At 41.1% G+C, this 21530-nt stretch overlaps 1 protein-coding gene across 2 annotated transcripts in view; it reads right to left on the reverse strand.

Annotated features, from left to right (window-relative positions):
- Positions 1 to 1759: 1759 nt before the first annotated feature.
- The window catches only part of LOC141757863 (mediator of RNA polymerase II transcription subunit 13-like), a 104416-nt gene continuing 84645 nt past the window's right edge, over positions 1760 to 21530 (reverse strand). Inside the window, exons 11-31 of one of the 2 annotated variants that reach the window (XM_074618744.1) lie at positions 20375 to 20588; positions 20212 to 20293; positions 19981 to 20102; positions 19005 to 19083; positions 18683 to 18897; positions 16411 to 16583; positions 15261 to 16189; positions 14823 to 15002; positions 14438 to 14667; positions 13894 to 14092; positions 13498 to 13786; positions 12258 to 12510; positions 11974 to 12162; positions 11638 to 11861; positions 11387 to 11529; positions 9895 to 10053; positions 9434 to 9598; positions 7774 to 7937; positions 6399 to 6563; positions 5155 to 5264; positions 1760 to 3584 (exon numbers count right to left, since the gene is read on the reverse strand). In XM_074618744.1, coding sequence (XP_074474845.1) covers positions 3452 to 3584; positions 5155 to 5264; positions 6399 to 6563; positions 7774 to 7937; positions 9434 to 9598; positions 9895 to 10053; positions 11387 to 11529; positions 11638 to 11861; positions 11974 to 12162; positions 12258 to 12510; positions 13498 to 13786; positions 13894 to 14092; positions 14438 to 14667; positions 14823 to 15002; positions 15261 to 16189; positions 16411 to 16583; positions 18683 to 18897; positions 19005 to 19083; positions 19981 to 20102; positions 20212 to 20293; positions 20375 to 20588 — 4417 coding nt within the window. In that variant the 3' untranslated portion in view covers positions 1760 to 3451. Of the gene's footprint in view, positions 3585 to 5154; positions 5265 to 6398; positions 6564 to 7773; positions 7938 to 9433; positions 9599 to 9894; positions 10054 to 11386; positions 11530 to 11637; positions 11862 to 11973; positions 12163 to 12257; positions 12511 to 13497; positions 13787 to 13893; positions 14093 to 14437; positions 14668 to 14822; positions 15003 to 15260; positions 16190 to 16410; positions 16584 to 18682; positions 18901 to 19004; positions 19084 to 19980; positions 20103 to 20211; positions 20294 to 20374; positions 20589 to 21530 lie in introns of both variants that reach the window. The other variant, XM_074618743.1, reaches the window with a different exon arrangement.

A 21530-nucleotide genomic window follows, 5' to 3' on the forward strand; every position in this document is an offset into this window, starting at 1 on the left:
AATCTAATCAGCTCTTATTTGCATAGGTGGGTCGAACACATCTTATAAAACTTGACTGTCTTGTTGAACAGGACAGACAACAGCTGGGTGATACAGTAATCACTCTGTCCTTCATTATATTCAGTTGATCCAAAGGACTAGTCCGTAAACATCGCTCTTCTTCAAAAGGTCACGGTATCGTCTCATCTCCACAGCCAACGTCTTACTCACAATAACAGAAGTAAAGCTTGCTTTTATGGCAGAGCCTTAGGTATAATCCCTGGGCATGTTGTAATATGGAAGGTAGATGTGTGAAAACAATGATTCACACCTCCTGACGGCACAGTGTAATAAAGGGCTTCCTTTTCACACCCTGTGTTGCAATATGATTGGTTCAACTGCTCACTGCGTTCACCTCATGTCATCTTTGACCTGCCGTGCTCCAGCTTTTACCGTTTCTAAAACAGATATACATCATATATTTAATTAAGGAAAAATATCAAGAGAAAGAACTCAAAATAAATATTCAACTGACATCTGATCTGTGTGTGTGTGTGTTTCTAATACTTTTTATTGGCCTTTTAATATACTGTATGTACTTTGCTTAAGTAAAAGTAGCAATACCTCACTATACTAATACTCCTTTACAAGTAAATTCAAAATGTAAGAGTACAGAAGTATTGTCCATCAAACAAAGTTTAACTACTTCATATTTTTCTGCGTTGTTTAATCTATAGGATTGCATCATATTTTATAAGATCATCATATGTGTTGAACATACATGTAGGCTGAATATAAGAAGTGGACGTAGTCACCGTGATCTCACCCGTTGGTTTGTGGACTGCCGTTTTGAAGCCTCGAGTTCGGGATTCTGGCCGTCGCCATCTTGTTTTTTGTCTGTCGTCATCTTGGTTTTTGACCGCGGCCATCTTGGTTTCTGGTCGTTGCCATATCGTTTTTTTGCAACCAGAAGTGACATGAGAGGGTGGAGCTAAGTACAACCAAATGCTGAATAAGACATTTTTATGGTTGTGTCTAACCTGCGAAAATTTGCAAACACTCACCCGACGACCTATCCTAAACTTAACTACTCAAGGTCAATGCCTAACATGTCACCTTCTAGCCACGACTCATTTTCAGGCGACCAAAATGTTACAATTAACTCTGATGAACTGAAAACACACTGTGAAAGCTTTAAAGTTATAAGACAAAAACACAGACAACTCTCAGACTGGACAACGCCGTGGTAGCGACCTGTCAATCACAAGGTAGCCACACCCTAAAGCATCCCTTGCTTTATGGTCTATTTGACTCTAAATGGGACCATAATTTACTAAATGAACATCATGCTGTATTGAAGAAGACTTGAAACTAGCGATTGAGACCATAAACTCATGTTTACAGTGTTTTCTGAGGGAATAAATCAAGTGAGAAGTAGGCTCATTTTCTCATAGACTTCTATACAATCAGACTTCTTTTTGCAACCAGAGGAGTCGCCCCCTGCTGGCTGTTAGAAAGAATGCAAGTTTAAGGCACTTCCACAATTGCTTCACTTTTCAGACCCGGAGGTTGCCCCACTGGATTTGAAACACATTTTAATCTGAACATTAACTAGAAGCTGTCAGATAAATGTGGCGCAGTAAAAAGCATATTTTGAGTAAATATATTTTGTTACATTTCCCTAGCTGATTATCAGTATTGGATTACCCCAAATAAACTGTAACCAAATAAGTCTGTGGTTTACAGTCTTTTGCATTAAAAGAGAACATTGAACACAATGTCATTTTCAAGAGTTTTAATAATTTACTAAAAAAGAGTGTAAAAGTAACAGATCTCTCCCACTAAAGTGGATCTGTTTGATATTCAAAGTGATGACAGATGTAACAACTTTTTTTGCAAACTTGCCCTCGTCTGTACATGTGTGTACACTTACTTGGCAATTTCAACCTCTTGGCTGTAATTAAATGACTTTTGTACTGTATACTGTATATCAAAAAAAAAAAAAAGCTCACAGCAAAAAAAATACTTTGATATGAATCACTTGAAAGTAAACCAACCAGCATGAAATGTACAGCTTTAAGAAAATAAAAAAACACAGCTGAAAAGTGTATATACAAACATGCTAACAAAGAGCAGACTGAGTGAAGCTGGAGAGACAGGCATTTCTAATAGTTCGCTTGACATCATTTAGGAGAGCCAATCAAATAAAGCATCGTTCTTAAATATTTAATAACCTTGCAATGTTCAAATACCATGGTCTTCTATTGCCTATTTCAAGTTTTTTTAGCAGAAGAGCAACACTTTATAAATATAGAGTATACTGTATCTCCTGCATCAATTAGTTTAACTTAAACTCATTAAATAAAAAGGTAAAATGTTCAGTATCTGTAGAAAATAAAAAAGAAATGATAAATGTTCATACTGTGTCCACTTCTAAAGAGATGGTTGTGTCCATCACCCTTATCATTAAGTGCCTGCTTGGAAGAGGTAATATATATTTATGTATATACACATATATATATATAGATATCAAATTCTATGACATGATATAATTTGTATAAATATGGCATCTTTACAATTGCATTAAAATGACAATTTTTTATTTCAGATCCCAAGACAATTAACAGTCAATTGGGAAAAAAAGGCCTTGTTTCTCATTTTCTTGCTTTAAATATTAAAAATAAGTCTCAATTCTTTGCAAATGTATGTCTTACATTTATAAACAACACTTCTGTCTTTAACTGGTCAAATATTTTTTCCATCGTGTTCATATCTACAACACTTTGGAAGGTGAGGAAAAAGTGCCGTTATCAAATGCTCCCCCCTTTGGAGTAATCGAGGACCGTTTCAGAGTAAAAGTTTCATCGACCGACTGCAAGTCCCCAAGAAGCTCAACGGTGCGGTTCTATACAAAAAAATGTAAAAGCATCATTGATGTAACAAAGCCATGTGTTTGTGTTGTCATGCCACTTTGCTGGTTGTACAGTATGGAGTTGTGTGGCCCTGCACAGACGTCCCTTTTCACAGGTGAAGGTGTAAAGAGAATCTGGAAATGTCAGACGCTTCTTCGAAATGCCACTAAGAGGTGAAGCCCGAGTGGGACGTAATGCTATTTTGATCATTGTGATATGTCAATAAAATGGGCATAGTTGGATAGATCCATCCGTTTTCCCCCTCAGAAAGCACCGTAACTGACACAGGACCAGTCGTGAAGGTACAAACTGTACTGGGTTTGCAGGGTGTCGCGGTTAAGCGAGTGGGAGTTATTGTTCGGAGCGTTTCACTCTTCTTATTAATTACATTCCAGGCATGGGAGAGTCTGACTTGCCCCGTCCTTTTATTGAGCCACTAAATCCACGTCTACCCGAAACAACAGAAGAGCTCTGGTGCTCTCTGGTGCCCAGAAGGAGGAAGCGTAGGCACAGAGGAAGTGAAGTCCCCCTAGAGGTGTCCTTGAAGTCTCACACAGCTGCTAAAGCATGTTCAGGATGGCGTTGTACATTTGGATCAGTACCGCCAAGTGGACGGGCAGGCAGGACTGGCGGTCTTGGGTGGCGGGGGTACACGTCAGCCAGGAGAGGGCGTTGTACTGCTCCAATACAAACCTGTGTTTGTATGAAAAAGATACAGTTTTATCAACAATTTCAGACTTTTTAAAAAATATTTAAAGGAACAGTTTGTAGCATTTAGAGGGATTTATTGGCAGAAATGGAATATAATAATAATACGTATGTTTTCTTTTCTTCACCTGAAAATAAGAATGTTTTCTTCACTTTAAAATGAGCCATGTTTCTACTGCAGCCCAGAACGGACAAACCAAGCACTGGCTCTAGATAATAAGGCCATTTGCATTTTCACGCTTTAGCGCCGTAGTTCTCCAACACGCTTGGCACACGGGAGAAGTTTCAGTTGGTTGCAATCTGCAACCTCACCGCTAGATGCCGCCAAATCCTACACACTGTACCTTTAAATCATATACAGTGGAAACCGCTTATAGTGAGCAAGTCTGTCCGGGATCTTTGTTGATGTGCATCATTCGTCATGCAGATTACCATCTAATTGACATTTGTATATTTATTACATGAATACAAAGTAAATAAAACGGAGCGCTTTGCTATTTCTTGGCAAGCTGAAAATTTTCTTCATTCAGAGATGACTTTCCTTTTCCTGTCACGATATCAATGTGCATCCAGCCGGAAAATCAGACAGTCCTTGAGGCAAAGTATCAAGGAAGTAAAGTTAATTTTTTTTTTTTTAATTAAATTAACGTTAGTCTAACGTAGTTTTAAAATGTTTTTCCAGATGTTGTCATGTAGGAAAAGACCCAAAACGAACACTGTAAGCGGACTACTTGATCACTATAAGCGAATTATTTAAACAGTGTTTGTAAAGGAATGATTCTGTCCCAAGATTTTAGATCCACATAAGCGATTGATCACTGTAACCGTGATCACTATAAGCAGTTTCCCCTATATATTTGAAATGTTTAGCCATTATCCATCAATCCTCCTTGATTCCCTTAATCATAAAAGTATCCACTGAAATCAGTTTTTCACCCAAAATCACCATTTTGTAGCATATAATGGCACTTGAAAATATTAGATTTCTTATTTTGACAATATCTTTATCATTAATCATTTATTAATGATATGTTTAAATTTAATCAAGACAATTATAACAATAAATAAAAGTTGTAATATCATCTGAAACCACTATTATCATCTCTTATCAGTTGTGATGCATAGTATACAAATAACACGCTGTTCATATTTACTGATAAATAACTTTAACACAACTTGTTGTAAAAGGTACTAAATGCGGAATTGGGAGCATATCTATTGCCTCTGCGAGGTTCTCAACATGGCGACAGCTGAGCCGGTGGCTTACTCCACTATGTCTTTACATAGCAAGTAGTTGTTTGCTGCTATATTAATGCTCTGGATATCGTATAGAGCACCTTTAACAATGAGATCATTAATATTACTTAATGAAAATGTAACACTTACTTATAAAGAACAGATATTAAATACATAGATTTATATCACCTACTTGAATAAGACCACTGGCCTCAGACTTTGAAGGCTCCGGTCTGTTTTATACTCACCCTTCGGTATCTGCTTTCTGTACAGCAGATGATAAAGAAATGTGATGGGACGACATGTGTTCTGTATTTACCTGAGCACATCAGAGGTGGTCTTTGAGTCTAAGGGGTGAGGGGTCCTCTTCGTCTTGTCTGACACCAGCTCATCTGTCTGGGCGATGGAGATGTGGTGGTGGAGAGAGGCCTGAAGTAAAGAAACAAAAGGGCATGATGTCAACTGTTGAAGCATGCATCTGCATGCAGCTGTAAGCATCTGTAATGTTTAATCACGCTATTAAAATAACATCTGCACACATTCTTCTTTCTCTGTGGGGTTTTCTCTCAAATAAAATAAGCTTTGTTATTTTTATTACTGGCTTTTGTCTCTCACACACCAGCCCGGTCTCACAGCAAAGCGTTTAGTAGACCCGCCTGGCCACCGGAAGAAAGCTCGTCAGTGTCACGGGAAGTCTAACTTCAGAGCTAGTTATGCAGTATATAAAGTGAGAAAGACCACTTATGGTGGGTGGGTGGATGGGTCTGACAAACACACACAACCCGTGTTCAAGACCCGTGTTTTGTTTTATAAATTACGGTACGCGTCCACAGCCTCCGTCCTTTCCACGATTCCCATTCATTGTCTATGTAAGCAGCCGTTCAGTGCATTCTGGCGGCGCGATTCGAGAGACGGGGCGTCACGTCGGCCGCTCCTCATTTGCATAAAGTCGAGATCTGGGCTACTTTATGCAAATCAGGGGCTTCCGACGCAACTCGCCGCCTCTGGAAACTCCCGAGAAACTTTTAAACTAAGCGTTGTCGATCCAAAATAAGGACAGATTCAGCAACGAAATGTTTTCAGGAACACATTTCGGTGAACTATTTTCAGAATATAAGAGTTTAAGTTTCCAAATGCGTCGCCATGTTGGTTCTGGTTTGAAAGCTGGAAGCAGCAGCCCTCGAGGCAAAACATTCATCCAATCAGGTGCAGAGTGTCTCGTGTTTAGTGGCAGCCCATCAAGCGTCCAATGCTGGGAAGCTAGGCGATCGCTCGTGATAAAAAACGCCCCTGTGGACATGTACTGTTACGTTAGTGACATTTGTGACGTGTCTTCTGTACTGACGTTACGTTGTTCCTGTATGTGTTTTAACTTAGTTTACGTACTTATTTTAAGCTCAACCATGACGTTTTCCCTTAACCTAACTAAGTGTTTTGTTTTTTTGTCTGAACCTAAATCAGTGGCTTTTTGTTGCCCCCTGCTGGTACCGCACGTTAACACAGGCTTGTAACATTCATGTATCTGCGAGGCAAAACATGATACACACAGCGGTGTTTAGATACCTTGAGGAAGAGTGGACACTGGCTCTCAGCCTGAGGGCAGGAGGCCCAGAACCAGTGAGGAAGTCCATTTGCTTGTGCCGTGGAGACGTAGTAGCCCAGAGCCAGCGGCTGCTGCTTCAGCTCCTCTGGTGGACTGTCCCTGGACATCAAGCGCTCTCCCTGGTTCTATACACACACAGGAGAAGGTCAGTTATTAATTACAATCCTTTATTATGATCCTTTCATTTCATTCATCCATCTGCATCTCAAAAATTATGAGCCTTTTCAACGACATGAGTGGGTTGTTCTTCCTTTAACAAGAATAAAAGCAGGTAATTTTCACGGTAATGAAAGCATGAAAAGAGTACAGACCAAACTGGTTACAAAGGTTTATCATACTGCATATTTATGTCGCATTAAAAGAGATTTCCTGCAGATGTACTGTAGTTCAACGATCTCTATACAACATGCTTATTATTTAGTTTCCCATGTTTTGAGCTGTGCTTGAACGCAGAATCACTTTATATCACGTCGGATATTTCTAGGTTAGAGCATGCAATCCTTGAAGAGGACACTTTAAGTTATATATATTCAGCTCGAGCAACAGCATTTGAGGACACTTTTATTAGCTGATAAGAAGGTTTTTGCAAAAGATCAACATACATATTTGCATTTTTTTTGTTTGCCTGCGGGGTCAATTATGACACACACAGCTAACACTTAGTTTAACCTCTACTGTGTTATTGTACAGCTACACGATGTTCCCACAGTTTGTCAGTAACGTATGAAATGTTCCGTAATATAGGTTGTCAACATGTCTCTTCTCCTGTGCCTCCGAGACAAATTCCTACGCATCTATTATACTTGGCAAAACCGTAATTCTGATTTGTGCTTGATAATGTGAAGTGTCGAGTGTCAGTCAGCAAAGACGGCAGAAAAAGAAGTTCCCATGCTTCAAAGTGCAAAATCAAATCTGAACCTGAAGAGGTATGCATTATAGTTCCAATAAAACATTTATTTAATAAACAGTTGTACATAGCAATTAAAAAGCTTATTATATAGTATACAAAATACTCTATAGTTCATATATAATAACCGTTTTGTATAGGTTTTTCAAGGTTGCCAGCTTGATTAAGTCGAGAGATCAAAGTGAAGTTATTATATGTATTTATTTTATTATAAAGTAACACGATCAGGTCTGATCACACCCTGTACTTCTCTTCCTTCCTGTGCAGAGTCAGAGCAGAGTCTTCAAAAACAATGTTTAAGTAGTAATGTGTACTGTAAATATGCTTTTTTTCACATGTAAGGCCATGACAGTGTCTTCCGTTGTAAGAGGGTGTCATTTGCTACAGCTCGAGCCGCTGTAGGATGAATTCTTTTTCCACTAACTCACCTTGGTGTGCTGGAAATGTGATCCCATTCCCATCCCGGACGGAGAGCCCGGCGAGGGCACGGGAGAGGTGTTGGGGGAAGGGTGGAGGTTCCCTGTGATCAGCATCATGTCGTGGCCAATGTCGTTCTCCAGCTCATCGGGAAAGGGCAGATCGAACATGTCGTCTGAGGGGAAAAAAAAAAAGAAGAGATAAAAATTATGTCAACACAGCAATTTCAACTTTGGTAATTAACAATGACACATCTCCAGTTTGGGGTCATTTCCAAACCAACACAATTATTATTCTAACAAAGTCTTTAGTACAAGGCACAACGGAACTTCATCATGTTTTGCACAAGATATTTGTGACTGTGGGGAGAGATGTTTTAGCACAAAGATGCCACCTGTTGGTGCAAAATAATATATTTAAACCATTTTAAACAAGGGTTTAGTTTACCCAAGTCTCAAGACATTATCAGTAATCTTGTAAATGACCATTGCCAAAAAGACAATATTGCTCAACTGGAAATACAGGCACAAAATAACATCATCACAATGGCTCCATTTGTTGGCAGGACATCTCTCAATGGAACAAATCACTGTAGTTCACAAAAACCAAACACCTGAGCAAGTGAATTAAAAACTCAACTTCCTTTAACTTTTTTCTCTATACACTTTTTTTTTTCTTTTTCCCATACATACATAATGATGCATTTTCATGTTGTACATCAATACCTGTTAAAAATTGGGTGGGTGGAGCGGGAGCTTGGTTTAGGTCATGTTTGAATTTGTATTTTTGCCGGTTTTGTTTTGTTTTTGTTTGTTTTACATATATATACACATTTGTCTTTGTTCTGGAGTGGCAACACCTTGTCTGTTAATGCACAAATGGAATAAAATTAGGGCTGTTAATCAATTAAAATATTTAATTGCATGATTGTCCATAGTTAACCTCGATTAATTGCAAATTAATCGCACATTTTTTATCTGTTGGAAATGTATCCTAAAGGGAGATTTGTCAAGTATTTAATACTCTTATCAACATGGGAGTGGGCAAATATGCTGCTTTATGCAAATGTATGTATATATTTATTATTGGAAATCTATTAACAACACCAAACAATGACAAATATTGTCCAGAAACCCTCACAGGTATTGCATTTAGCATTAAAAAATATGCTCAAATCATAACATGGCAAACTGCAGCCCAACAGGCAACAACAGCTGTCAGTGTGTCAGTGTGCTGACTTGATTATGACTTGCCCCAAACTGCATGTAATCATCATAAAGTGGGCATGTCTTTAAAGGGGAGACTCGTGGGTACCTGTGGAACCCATTTCCCTTCACATATCTTGAGGTCAGAGGTCAAGGGACCCCTTTGAAAATGGCCATGCCAGCTTTTCCTCGCCAAAATTTTGTATAAATTTGGAGCGTTATTTAACCTCCTTTGCAACAAGCTAGTATGACATGGTTGGTACCAATGGATTCCTCAGGTTTTCTAGTTTCATATGAATTTTATTCTAATTTACATTAACGCGTTATTATCGCGTTAACTTTGACAGCCCTAATATATACACATTGTCATTGTTCTGGAGTGGCGACACCTTGTCTGTAAATGCACAAATGGAATAAAATAAATAAATATTAACAGTATGTCTGTTATCCTGCTCGTCGTTGTTACCATTATTGTCCTCAGTGGGGTAGGAGCTGGGTGCCAGCTGGGTGGTGGCAGACGTTGGGAAGACGAGGATGTGTGTACAGGAAGCGTCCTGAGGTGTGTTCAGCTGCGAGGTCTGCAAGTTCAGAGCGGTGCTGCGGCCAAACACTGAGCCCATGGTGACTGCATCTGTACACGGAGAGAGAACAGCAGAGGAGACATGTCTATTTTCATGAGGTTTTGCAAAAAATATTGCATTTAAATTAGCTGTGAATTATTTCATGTTCTAGCTCATTTAAAGTTTTTCTTATCTGCACAAATATGTAGCACGTTTTTGTACCTAATCTGTGTTTTTACTAATATATTTTGTCACTGTTACTTTCATTTTTGTAAACTAAACAATATAATTCTAGTGTACTGCAATATCCAATATCATTATCACCATAACCATAACCATCACCATCATTATGTCACAGGCTACTAACCAGGCATGATCACAAAGGAGCCCTGTGGCTCCATGGCGACCAGGCAGGCACTGAGGATACTGGGGGAGTCAGCAGCTGAGATCCCACACATACGACAAGCTTCCTTCAGCTGGCGCCCGATTGAATGGAGGGAATGCTCCCCGAGAAGCGAGCTCCAGTCTGAGTGAAAGAGAGAGAGAGCGAGAGTTTGGGAGGTGCATGTACGAGAGAGAAAACAAGATAAAAGCAGGGATATTTAGGATAATAAAAATTATTTTATCATTCTTCAACTAATTTCATCTCTTAACAAAATTCTTGAGGGAAAATAAATAAAATGAGAATTATAAAAAGATAGAACATAAGTGATAGAAAATGTATTAACAATTTAAAAGATGTTTACAAGTATGCGTTTGCACCTGTGTAGGAGTGTATGTACTATAAATAGATATTAGGGAATGGGCCTCATTAGAGAAAAATATCCTAACTGCTTGTCCTATCTTAACTTAAGTTTCAAAATCCCATCTTCCTATTACAGAAGCAATTCCTAAATGTATCTTATCTTATCTTAACTTAAGAAAGACTATACTATAAATTATATAAATTAAAAAAACAAAAATAAACTATACATTTTTTTAATCTGATATGCCTGTGTCTTTGATTAGAATGTACCGGTGAACTAATTGAGATGGCCAAGCTTTAATATCAATGGCTCTATCTTGTCACTGGCTAGCTTGCAATCACGGACAAAAAAGAGACGGGCGTTCAATTTTAGCTGAGATAAGTCGCAGGCACTATCATGTCGGTGGAGGAGAGGAAACCCCACCTTTTCGGGAAGATTTCTTCTTCTCAATTAACCCTCTCCAGAGCCGGACATCAATCAAATTCAAAATAAATCGTCTAGGTGGTCGATATATATATCCATTAATACTATATGGTCCAGGAAATTTAAAGAATTTGAAGCCCCATCTTCAATATTATACAGACCTAATAACAGTACTGCTGCCATTTTTGGCAGTTATTTTGAATGTAGGACAGGGTCTATGTCATCCTAACTTAGGATTCCTAACTTGGAAAAACCCTAAATTAAGTTAGGACAGTTCTGTTAAAGCTAAATTCCTATCTTAAGATACGATTTTTTTCCTAAATGCTATGTTATGAAACAGGATGTTTCTGTAATACCAAAATATCAGAAATGTCAACCTAAACGGAGATAAGATAGGATTTCAGTCACATGTAATGATGTTTCTGGTCAGAATAGATAATGTAAGTCCCATTTCATGCTGAATAAATGGCCGAACTTACTGCTTTGTCTTTGCTTAAAGCAGAAACATGTTTCTAAATGAACTTGTTTATATTTGTCAGTATATGCATTCTGGGAAACAAAGTGATTATAAAGTAATGTTTTATCCACATTAGAATAAAAGAAACAAAATGATACTTTGAACTCTGAACATGACTTGCAAGTAAGTTGTATTCATTAGAGCTTGGTTTCTTCTAAACGGAGGTCACTCACCTTTTAGCTCCCCGTGCCCCAGCCTGCCTAATCGACCAATCACAATCCTCCATGGCAGTGAGGTCATCTGGATGATGCCAATACACCATTCCCACAGCTTCTGTAGTCCCATCTTCCTGGCTGAGACCTTGGGGCGTCGCGCTCTGAGGGGAAAAAAAAACATGAAACGATGAAATACGTAGAGAGAGACCAGAGCGTTATCTCTCACAAACTAAAGCAGAACAATTAAAAACAAAACCACTTCTCCACACCTGTTGGGTACATCGATGTTGATAATGCTGGTCTCCAGGAGCTCCCCCTGCTGGTCGGTGCAGGACACCAGGATCCAGCGCTGGTCATGTGATAAGCAGTATCCAACAAAGAGCACGTTGTATTTGGGAGGGATCTCTGCCCAGATCTCCCCCTGTTCTGGCTGCTTGGGACGAGCCGGACTGAGGATGAAGGGGGGAGTGTACAGCTGCATGGGGCTGGGATGCTGCAGGAGGACATTCAGATTTCAAGAAAGAAAAGTGGATTAATATAGGCAAGTATATTACACTCATTTACAGAGTATAATATGACAAAAGTTGCTTCATTTTCATGCCTACCTCTGGACCCTTAAGTACAGAATTGACGGTGGAAACTGGTCCAAAGCCAGTCAGGGACTTGATGTGGGTTTGTTGGGGCATCAGACGTCTGCATTGGGAGTAACAGGAGAAGGACAGGGAGCGCAGATGCTGCAGGTAGAAATGGCTCTCACCACTGGCCGGCTGGAGAAGGTACTGGCACGGCACCACCTAAAGTAAGATACATTAAGATGTAAAGAAAAGATGAGTGAATACTGTAGATCAAGAGTGAATTCTGTCCAGTGTAAATCTGTGAGTTTTCCTACCTGTAGCACCAGCGCAGGTCTCATCGACTCAGGCAAAGTCTGCAGCATCTCTGTGTAGCAGCGAAGAAGTCCTAGTAGCCAAATGCTACTGGCCTCCACCTCTTCACCCTCTTCTTCCTCTCCCCCTTCGTTTCTCGCTCCACTCGAGCTAAGAAAAGCATCCACGATGTAAATAACGATAGCTGGTGGGTTGGCGAGGCCGTCCGTTGAGTCGGCCTCAGTGGGGATGCCGATCCTAGACTGCTCAGCAGTGCTGGAAGAGAGCAAGAGAAGAAAGAAGTTGGACTGTAATTACTATAATAATGTGAAAAATCGCAGAATTTCCGAGATAAAAGTCGTAAATTTAGGAGAAAAAAAGATCTTGGATATTCTCTGAGATTAAAGTGGCAAATTTACAAGAAAAAAACTCACAAATTTGCGAGATTATAAGGACATAAATTTACCAGCAAAAAACTCGGAAAACTGAGCAAGGCGTTTTCTTTCATGTTCTTTTATGATCATAAGTACTAATATTATAGAAGTTACCGGAAAGTAGAGACAAATTACTTCTATCTTTGACTACACAAAGGTGTGTGTCTTTTATTTCAGAACAGCTAACGCTAAAAAACAACTTTTGAGAAGACACTGAACACACTGCGTTACCATAGTTACACAATGACACTTGTCTGTGAAGGGAAAACAACACAGCAAAGGAACATAACAAGTTATTGTGTTGAACCACAGATTATGGTGAATTATGTCCTTAGAGTTTGCTGTGGAGAGGGATGTCTAGAGTACCGTGTTTAGTCTGCTGCCCCTGTGACCTGGCCCCGTATAAACAGAGAATGGATGAATGGAGAGTCCGCTACAATACATAATAAGAACAATATATTTTGCACTGTGCGGCTCATTTTACCGCAGTGTTTAACGGTGGCAAGAGTATGAGGTTGATCCAACCTTGCAAAGTGAAGCGATGTGGTTCCTAAACAAAAGTACCACACTATTTTCCATTAGCACGGTTTTGTACTCAATACTCACACACTAGTTTTTTCTCATAAATTTACGACTTTAGAATCTAAGAGAATATCCAAGTTTTTTTCTTGTAAATGTATGACTTTAATCTCGGAAATTCCAATTTTTTTTCTCAGTATATTACCTCCCTCCCCCGGCTCCGTAATTTATTTAATCTTTTTTTAACCTACAATGGCCCTAACAGGCCGTCATAGAGATGAAGCCATTTCCTCAATAATTTGGGTCTTACAGTTCAGGGATTTCTGCTGGTGTGTTGGCTGGTGGTGTGGCACTGGAAGGCCCCTTAGAGTCGGTGGGTGCTCCTTGGGTTGTCTCCCCCGTCTGGTTTGAGGTTGCTGCAGTCGGGGTCGAAGCGTTTCCTGAACTCACGGCCCCGGGGGCATGTTCGCCATCGGGGCCCCAGGCTTGAGGCTGCCCAGAAGAGGCAGGCTGGGATGAGGATGTGGGGTTCGAGGGAGGCTGGACGTTTGGAGGCAACAGAAGACTGCTGTCCAAAGGCAGGGCTGACAGCTGGGGACCTGCAAAAACGAAAAAAGCAGGATTTAAAAATAGAATAGAGTGCAATAGAAGTGCCTGGATGATATTTTATTTATCAGATTAGATTAGTCCGTTTCAATGTTCTCACCAAGCTGCTGCTTGCAGGCGTAAGCGTAGAGTTTAAGTTTGCTGAGGTTGTCGGCGTGCTGCTGTCCAGTCCAGGGCCCAGTCACCCACTGGTCCACATCCAGCTCCTCCAGCTTCTCTGGCTCCACTTCTTCCCCCACACGCACAACGCCATCCCTGGACACCTTGGCCAGAGGGCGATGCTTCCCCAGGCGGCACGTCTGGAAACAGAGTCAAGGCTACTTGTCATTCTCTCATTAGAAACCTTTATAAAAGCCTACGTAGTAATAGCTTTCACTACACTCCTTGCGAGACGTCTGATCCTTTTAAATGAGGACTTCAATTTGTTAACGTATTTGTTGAATGGTGCCTCTTTGTAGTTAGGGGTTGAGTAAATGAATTGAAATGTAAGTCAAATATATACTGTATGTTTTGTATGTTCTACTCTTGTTTGATAAAAACTTTCAAAATCAATAAAATATATCTACCCCCCCAAAAATAACACTCTATATTAGCATATGTGTTGAAATTGTACGATACTTATGATTCGGAGTCCAATCTCTTACCTCATAAACGGCGCTGAGCTCCTGGAAGAAGGCCTGGGCTGCAGCCAGCAGAGAGGGGCTATTGGGACACAGCACCACATACGCCACGTCTCGCTGCCCCCCGTAAGGCTCCAGCAGCAACTTCTCCCAGAAAGGTAACGCCAAGGGGGACAATGCCAAGAAGTCTCTCTCCCGGTCATAGCCCAGTAACACCGGAGGGATGGGCAAGGGCTCTGGTGACTCCTCCGAACCTTAGACGAATAGAAAGAGTCACATTTTTAGATGACTTTTTCTGTGCATTCCACACGATCACGTCAGAGATTTGTAGTATTACGGGTAACATACAGTAAAAACTAAGACGGGGGATTTGTGTTCTGCATAAATATGAAGAAACGCATTGACTCACCGTAGGAACCTCTCCCAGCCATCTTATGGAACTGCTGCCAGGTGAGTGGACCTTGAACATGCTGGATGTTTTCCCAGGTCCGTCCTGATCTCTTCTTCTGGATAGCATCCTGTAGGAAAGGCTGCAGAGACAGCAGCATACGAACCATATCCTGGGACGACAACATGTTCATGTCCACCACTGTGGAGATTGGCAGACACACACGGACACAAAAAGGATACATGAACAGATGCACACATGTTAACATGAGTCTATACACAAAAGAAACAGATGAACACACATAATACACATCAATACATAGTTTAGAAAGGCAGCTAGATATACATGAAAATAATAATACCAAAGAGCTGTAAATTAGGATTTTATTTAAGGGTTACTGTTATCCCAAGGATGCATTCAGCTATTTGTACATTGCATATTTGTCAAAGCCCTTCTCACCATTTGTGTGAGGCCAGGAGTGAAGAGCTGTACTTCTGACAACAGCTGGATCTACTTTCCCTCCTGTGGAGTTGTCCACATACTGCAGCCCCTGCTCCAAGGCGTTGTAACAGTCCACACAGGCATCACTCCCGTCGGCCCACTGCTTTTCAGACATCCAGCTTTGGAGCAGTGCCCCCTTGCGGCCGTGGCAGGAACAGCTGAGGGGGACATGCAGTGACGCCAGGGAGGAAATGGGCTGGGAGCAGTGCTCCTGCAGGAGGATCATGACTAACGGAGAGGTGGGGGCGGCGTCTTGCGGCCGCTTGGCCCTGGGGTCACCCATAGTTGGGTCCCGCCGGCAAAGAGCCAGCCTCCTCTCGGCCGCCCGGCCTACTTCAGAAGTCCGACCGTAAATATCCAGCTCGTCCTCCAGGAAGAGGCCCGTGCCGTGGGCCAGCCGCCTGTTCACGATGGCGCTGAAGCCACACATACAGCGGTACTGATCTTCACAAGTAGAATCAGGGATATACACCCCCACATCTGCTCCTTTGACATTCATATTGCAGGCGCAGATACAGCAGCTGTCAAAGTTGCGATCCTTGAAGACGTTGAGGACGGAGTCCGAGAGCAGGAGGATGGCGTACAGGCTGTGGGCCTCGGGCAGGGAGGGTCCCGGCCGAGCGTGGGGCTCTACGGAGCTGAGAGGGAGGCTGGTGGAGGGCGTGGAGGCCGGCGAGCTGAGCTCAGTACCGTCCTGCTTCACTGAGCCCTGCCCAGAGCTTGCGGCGTTGATACCCCGGGGCGTGCGAGGGGTTCGCGGAGTTGGCACAGAGAAGCGGGGAGTGGCAGGAGATGGGAGGATGCCAGCAGAGGTGCCCACAGAAGCAGTGGTGCCGCTCATCTGGCCGTACTCCTGGTCCGTGAGGGCGTTGACACTGGGCACGTTTCTGGAAAACACACACATTGAAGAAAACAAAAACTAATAGTCAAGACAGAAAAACACGATGACTTTAGTTGTCTGGCAGCAGCTCCTTCCATCCAAACAGGCACTCTTACTAGTGAGGCTAAAAAGTCTCACTTATTCATCCTTCAGAAACCACATACTCCTGCACAACATTGTTTTTTTAAATAATCAAAGATCTCTTAGTCACAAAAGCTGTCTACTCACGTGTATCCGTCTCTGATGAAAGCATTCTGAGGATGCATGACCGGGAAATGCTCCATTTTGGGCAAGAGGGCCCAGGATGGACGATAGTAGCACTGATCCGGGATCTTGAGTTGTGGTAGAATCTGGCTGGGTAGGCAGGAGAGTGGAGCAAACATGGAGGAGCCTATTTGTGGCTGGATAGAGAAGATATGATGGTAAAATAGAAGTTAATCATTTAGTAACACAGACAAAAAAGAAGTAGAAGAGGGAGTCTATCATTTGGTGATTATTTTCTCTGAAATTACAAGATGTGGTTGACATATCTATCTGGTAAGCATGCCTGACAAGAATGAAGGTACTTTAGTTAGCAGGTTATATATTGTGCTAGAGCAAGCCATGTGTAATCTAACACAATGTTATTTGGTTTAACCTAGAGAGATGCAATTTCACTGTATTTGATATGCACTAAGCAGCCGTATTACAGTATATTAAAGTATCAGGTAACTGTAAGCACTGTGTTGGATTCACATCTCTGGACTATAGAAGCCGTTTGAATAAACTAAAGTCACTGTCATGGTCTTAAAGGATACCGCAGGCAATATTCTATATTTTTCTTACATCACATGAAAAGACCAAAAACAACAATGAAGTGCTCTCAGCCCCTGGCCCGTTCATTCCTACTGAAGACATAAATCTTAAAATTGAATCTGGTCCGGTTCCTGTTCGCACTGACTTTTTACAAACGAACCAGAGGAGTAAACATGAAGTTATTCCTAGGCCTGACAGGCATTGATTGGACTGTTTTGGTGATTGTCATCCTGCGAATTCCCCAGATGACTGGTGCGAACGCATAGTCTGAACGCTGGGGAGCGCACGGACACACGCATGATCGGCGTACTGTGGGATCGCTGTCATACACTTTTTTAACTGACAAAGTACACAGAGTCAGATACAAGCGCTCCCGTTTTAACAGCTTTTGACCTATTAATTAGGGAAAGCACACACGCTGACGTGCTCATATACACGGCCTTAAATATAGGTCGCTTCCTGAAGAGATTCTACAATCAGCAGATGGATTTATTAGTAGTCTATCATGCTAAAATCACATATCTGCAATCATAAAATCCTGCGATTGGTTCGTTTACTTTCACACCACAAACAAACCGCACCAGAGTCCGCTTGGAAGCAGACTGAGATCACCTTTTCGGGAAACACACCAAGTACACCAGTGTATTTAAAACAGCAGTACAGTGTATGTAGGATTGACTCAAAACAAACTACAGTGCCCATGTTCAAGGGACATGTAACCCAGTGCATCAATGTAGCTCATTGATGTATTTCTAACAGTCTTTGGCCAACAATGGAGGTCTATGGCACAGAGGAATAAACCAATCAGGCTTTGGCTACACAGGTAATACTTGCCAGTAGTATAAAGTCCTTATTGGTTTGGTTTTTCCCATCATAGTGCTAAGGTATTCTGTCAAATTATATACTAAATAAATAAATTAAGGAGCCCAATATGTTCCAAGGAGATATTCCACTCACATTATCCATAGGTTTAAACATTTTATGACATATTTTAGCTTTAACATCAACATATCACAAAAGAAAACAAGATCTATACCAACATTTATAGACTCTTCAAGTGTCCAGTTTTTGTGATCATGTGCCCGCTCTCCCCTCTGACCCGTCTCATTTACAAGGTGATATTCCCCACACCGACTAGCGCTGAATACATGTTTGATTATATACCACATCACACTCTATAAACAATGGAAACTGTGGTTCAATCCAATGAAAATCTACTACATCTGGAGCATCTAACACTCTGTTGTCATTAATTTACTTGGATCCAATCGATTCTAAAACGCTAAATTAAACCTTTCAATCCTGTTTGTGTGTTTTACGTATTGAGCTGCACTAACTAATACTTGATTGTTGTTTGTTTGTGTTGACAAGCAGATGCACCTAATAGTAGTCACTAAGTGCATTCTACTATAATTAGCGTTTCCCAGCTGCAGTCAGTACAGATGTCTGTCTCACAAGACAGAGATAGCTAATTAGCGAGCTACAGGTATCAGTGAAACAATTCCGACATGATGTGTGAGCCTGACCAGCTGCTCAGGAGCTGACAGTCAACAAGTCCTTGTATTGACTTCATCTTGATGGGAGTTTTAAAGTAATTTATGAAAGTAATTAACCAGCCCTAGTCCCTATTCCCTATAATCTCCTCGAGCTCCTTTAACGCATGACGCACAAAGCTTAATAGGGGGATCGATCCACCTCTCCTCACCTTGATATCGTCCTGTCTGGGACTGGCCATGCCCTCCTCAATCTCCATCCTGTATTCAGTGAAGTGGGCGGAGGCCAAAGGCAGCAGGTGGTCGGCCGCTCCGCTGGGCGCAGGGGGCTCTTGGCTCGGGGTGTCGCGATACGTCATGATGGGAGAGAAGGCTGGGTGCTGCTCTAAAGAGGGTGGCGTGGGAAACATCCTCTGGAGGTCTGCTACTGCTGAAAGGAGACAGGAATGGAGAAAGAGAACAGGTGTAATGGGACTATACATAAAAACTGTATTTAGTATAGAAATGTATTTTCACCACATCGCAGTGACTCACTTGATGGATAAGGTACCGCAACTCTGCCTTCTTTCCCCAGAGGGCGATCTTCGGTCGATACCGGCAGCTTGGTGGAGTGCTGGTTGGGGGAAACAGTCTACAAATTATTACACATAATATTAGAGGATCAGCTTTAATTAATACATTATGTTCAGCTTCAGAATAATGAAGCATAAAACATAATGGATAATGAGAGAATGTCACTGCCTGTGCTTCCACTAAACCCTGCAAGGTAACACTTTATAATAACCATCATTTATAAATGGTAAATTGATAGTTTTTAACTATTTTACTGCTAACAATGAAATCATAATTAATCATATTTACTAATTATTAGTAATGCCATACTTTCTGTTATTTTATCATTAGTTTATTTAATATGAAATAATTGGTTAACAGATAAGAGACGATAACAATTACATTCTGATTACATTAGTAAACTATTAATTAACAGTTTATTGTTGCACACGTTATGTTATATGCTATATTAAGTATTTGTTAATGATTACCAATTGATTTGTACATTACATAGATAGATGGACCAGAAACCGATTATTAACCATTGACAGTGTTAACTATCTATCTAAATAATGTTTATAGATGCTTTGCAACGTATTTATTAACCATTAACTAAGTGTTACAAATATCTATCTATGTAATGTTTATAGATGTTTTGCAAACCATTTCTTAAAGGTTTACAAATCCTTTCATAATCATTAACAAATACTTAATATGGTATTTAAAATGTTACAATGTGTACAACAATAAACTGTTAAAATAACAAATTATTGCATTACTAATAATTAGTAAACATCATTATAATTTCATTGTTCGTTAACAGTAAAATGACTATAGTTTAATCAATTTACTATTTATTAATGATGGTTATTATAATCAGACAATGTATCTTACATGCCGTTTGTTAAAAAAACAACATATATGTCAGAATATAGTACGAAAAACCATGATGCCTCACCCCCAACTCTTCCTCATCTTCATCAAATATGTTGTCTAGATCAGAGATGTTGACCACCAGATCTTTTTCCCGGGTCAGAGAAGGGTTGGCTTTGGCAGCTGCGTCATCCTGACTCGATTCATCTGAAACAACACAAACAACTTTAGGACAATGGCTCGAAAACGTTCACTGAACTCAGTTTACTGTAGATTATGTACAGTATGATGTTGGTGGTGGCGGCTGACGTCCCACCTGATTTTGGAGCCGAGTTAAAAATGGACATGGCATCGTTTCCATCAGGCAGTGCTCCATTGCTGGTGATTTCTTCTCCCTGCTGAATGAATTAGAAGAAAAATAAGAATCATTTTTCAGAATCTTAACCATCACTACATTGTGTTTTTGAACAGCGTCCTACCTTGGCCTTCTTGCTGGGTTCTCGTCCCTGACCCTTTAACCTCTTGGAAGAGGAGAAAGTGTACTCAATGTCTCCTTCCTTGAAGTCGTATGGATCGTCCCCGGGCTCCCGCAGTGCCTCCACGCCCGGCTGCTGGAACAGGCCCAGAGCGTCAATGTGGTCCCGCAGCCTCTCCTCTGAGATTTTAAACCTCTTTTGAGTCTGTGTGTATAGTCTGGTGGAGACAAGGAGAAGACAAATGCAAATAATGTGTAGTTGTAGTTAATTTGTTCTTACTTTCTTTCTTTCTTTTGTGGCCTCGTATCTAATCTCACCTGACAAAGGTGCTAAATACCCCAGTTTATATTGTTGATGCTGTGTGTTTAGTATAGCCCCCTTTCAACCGCAGAAACTTTCCCCCGGAACCAGGAATCTTTTGAGGAACTCATTACGGTTCGACCGCAGGGTCCAGGGTCTAAATTAAAGAGGACCTATTATGCTCATTTTCAAGTGTATACTTGTATTTTGGATTTCTACTAGAACATGTTTACATGTTTTAATGCTCAAAAAACGCTTTACTTTTCTCATAACGGCTGTGCTGCAGCACCTGCAGCACCTGCTGCTGTTTGAGCTCTTGACCCTCCCCACCTCCCAAAAAGCCCAGTCTGCTCTGATTGGTCAGCCAGTCCACTATTGTGATTGATCAGCAGGACCAAACTTTTCGGACTCCGCTCCAGCTCCGCTCTAACTAGCTTTGTTTGAGGGCGTGCCAGAGTAGCTGTTATGTAAATGTGTTACTTAGTGACATCAACACATTACGGAAGAAAAGGCGGGACTTCAAGCGAGGCGTTTCAGGCAGTTCAGGAGCAGCGTTTCTGTCGGGGGACAGTAAATCCCTTTGGCGTGGACTTTGGGCTTTGTAACTTTACAGACCTTTTACATGCACAAAAAACTACAAATTATACAACACACAAAAGGAAAGAGCACACAAGCATAATAGGTCCTCTTTAAGTTGCATTTTTTGGGGGTAACAAAAGCCCTTGTTGGGAGGGTAGTACTTTCTGAAAGTACAGGAACTTTCGGGGTGGAGTTTGCAGGGATGACCATCACTGATTGGTGAAACACACACACACACACACACACACACACACACACACACACACACACACACACACAC

This window comes from Sebastes fasciatus, chromosome 19, assembly GCF_043250625.1.
Source record: "Sebastes fasciatus isolate fSebFas1 chromosome 19, fSebFas1.pri, whole genome shotgun sequence".
Lineage (NCBI taxonomy): Eukaryota > Metazoa > Chordata > Actinopteri > Perciformes > Sebastidae > Sebastes > Sebastes fasciatus.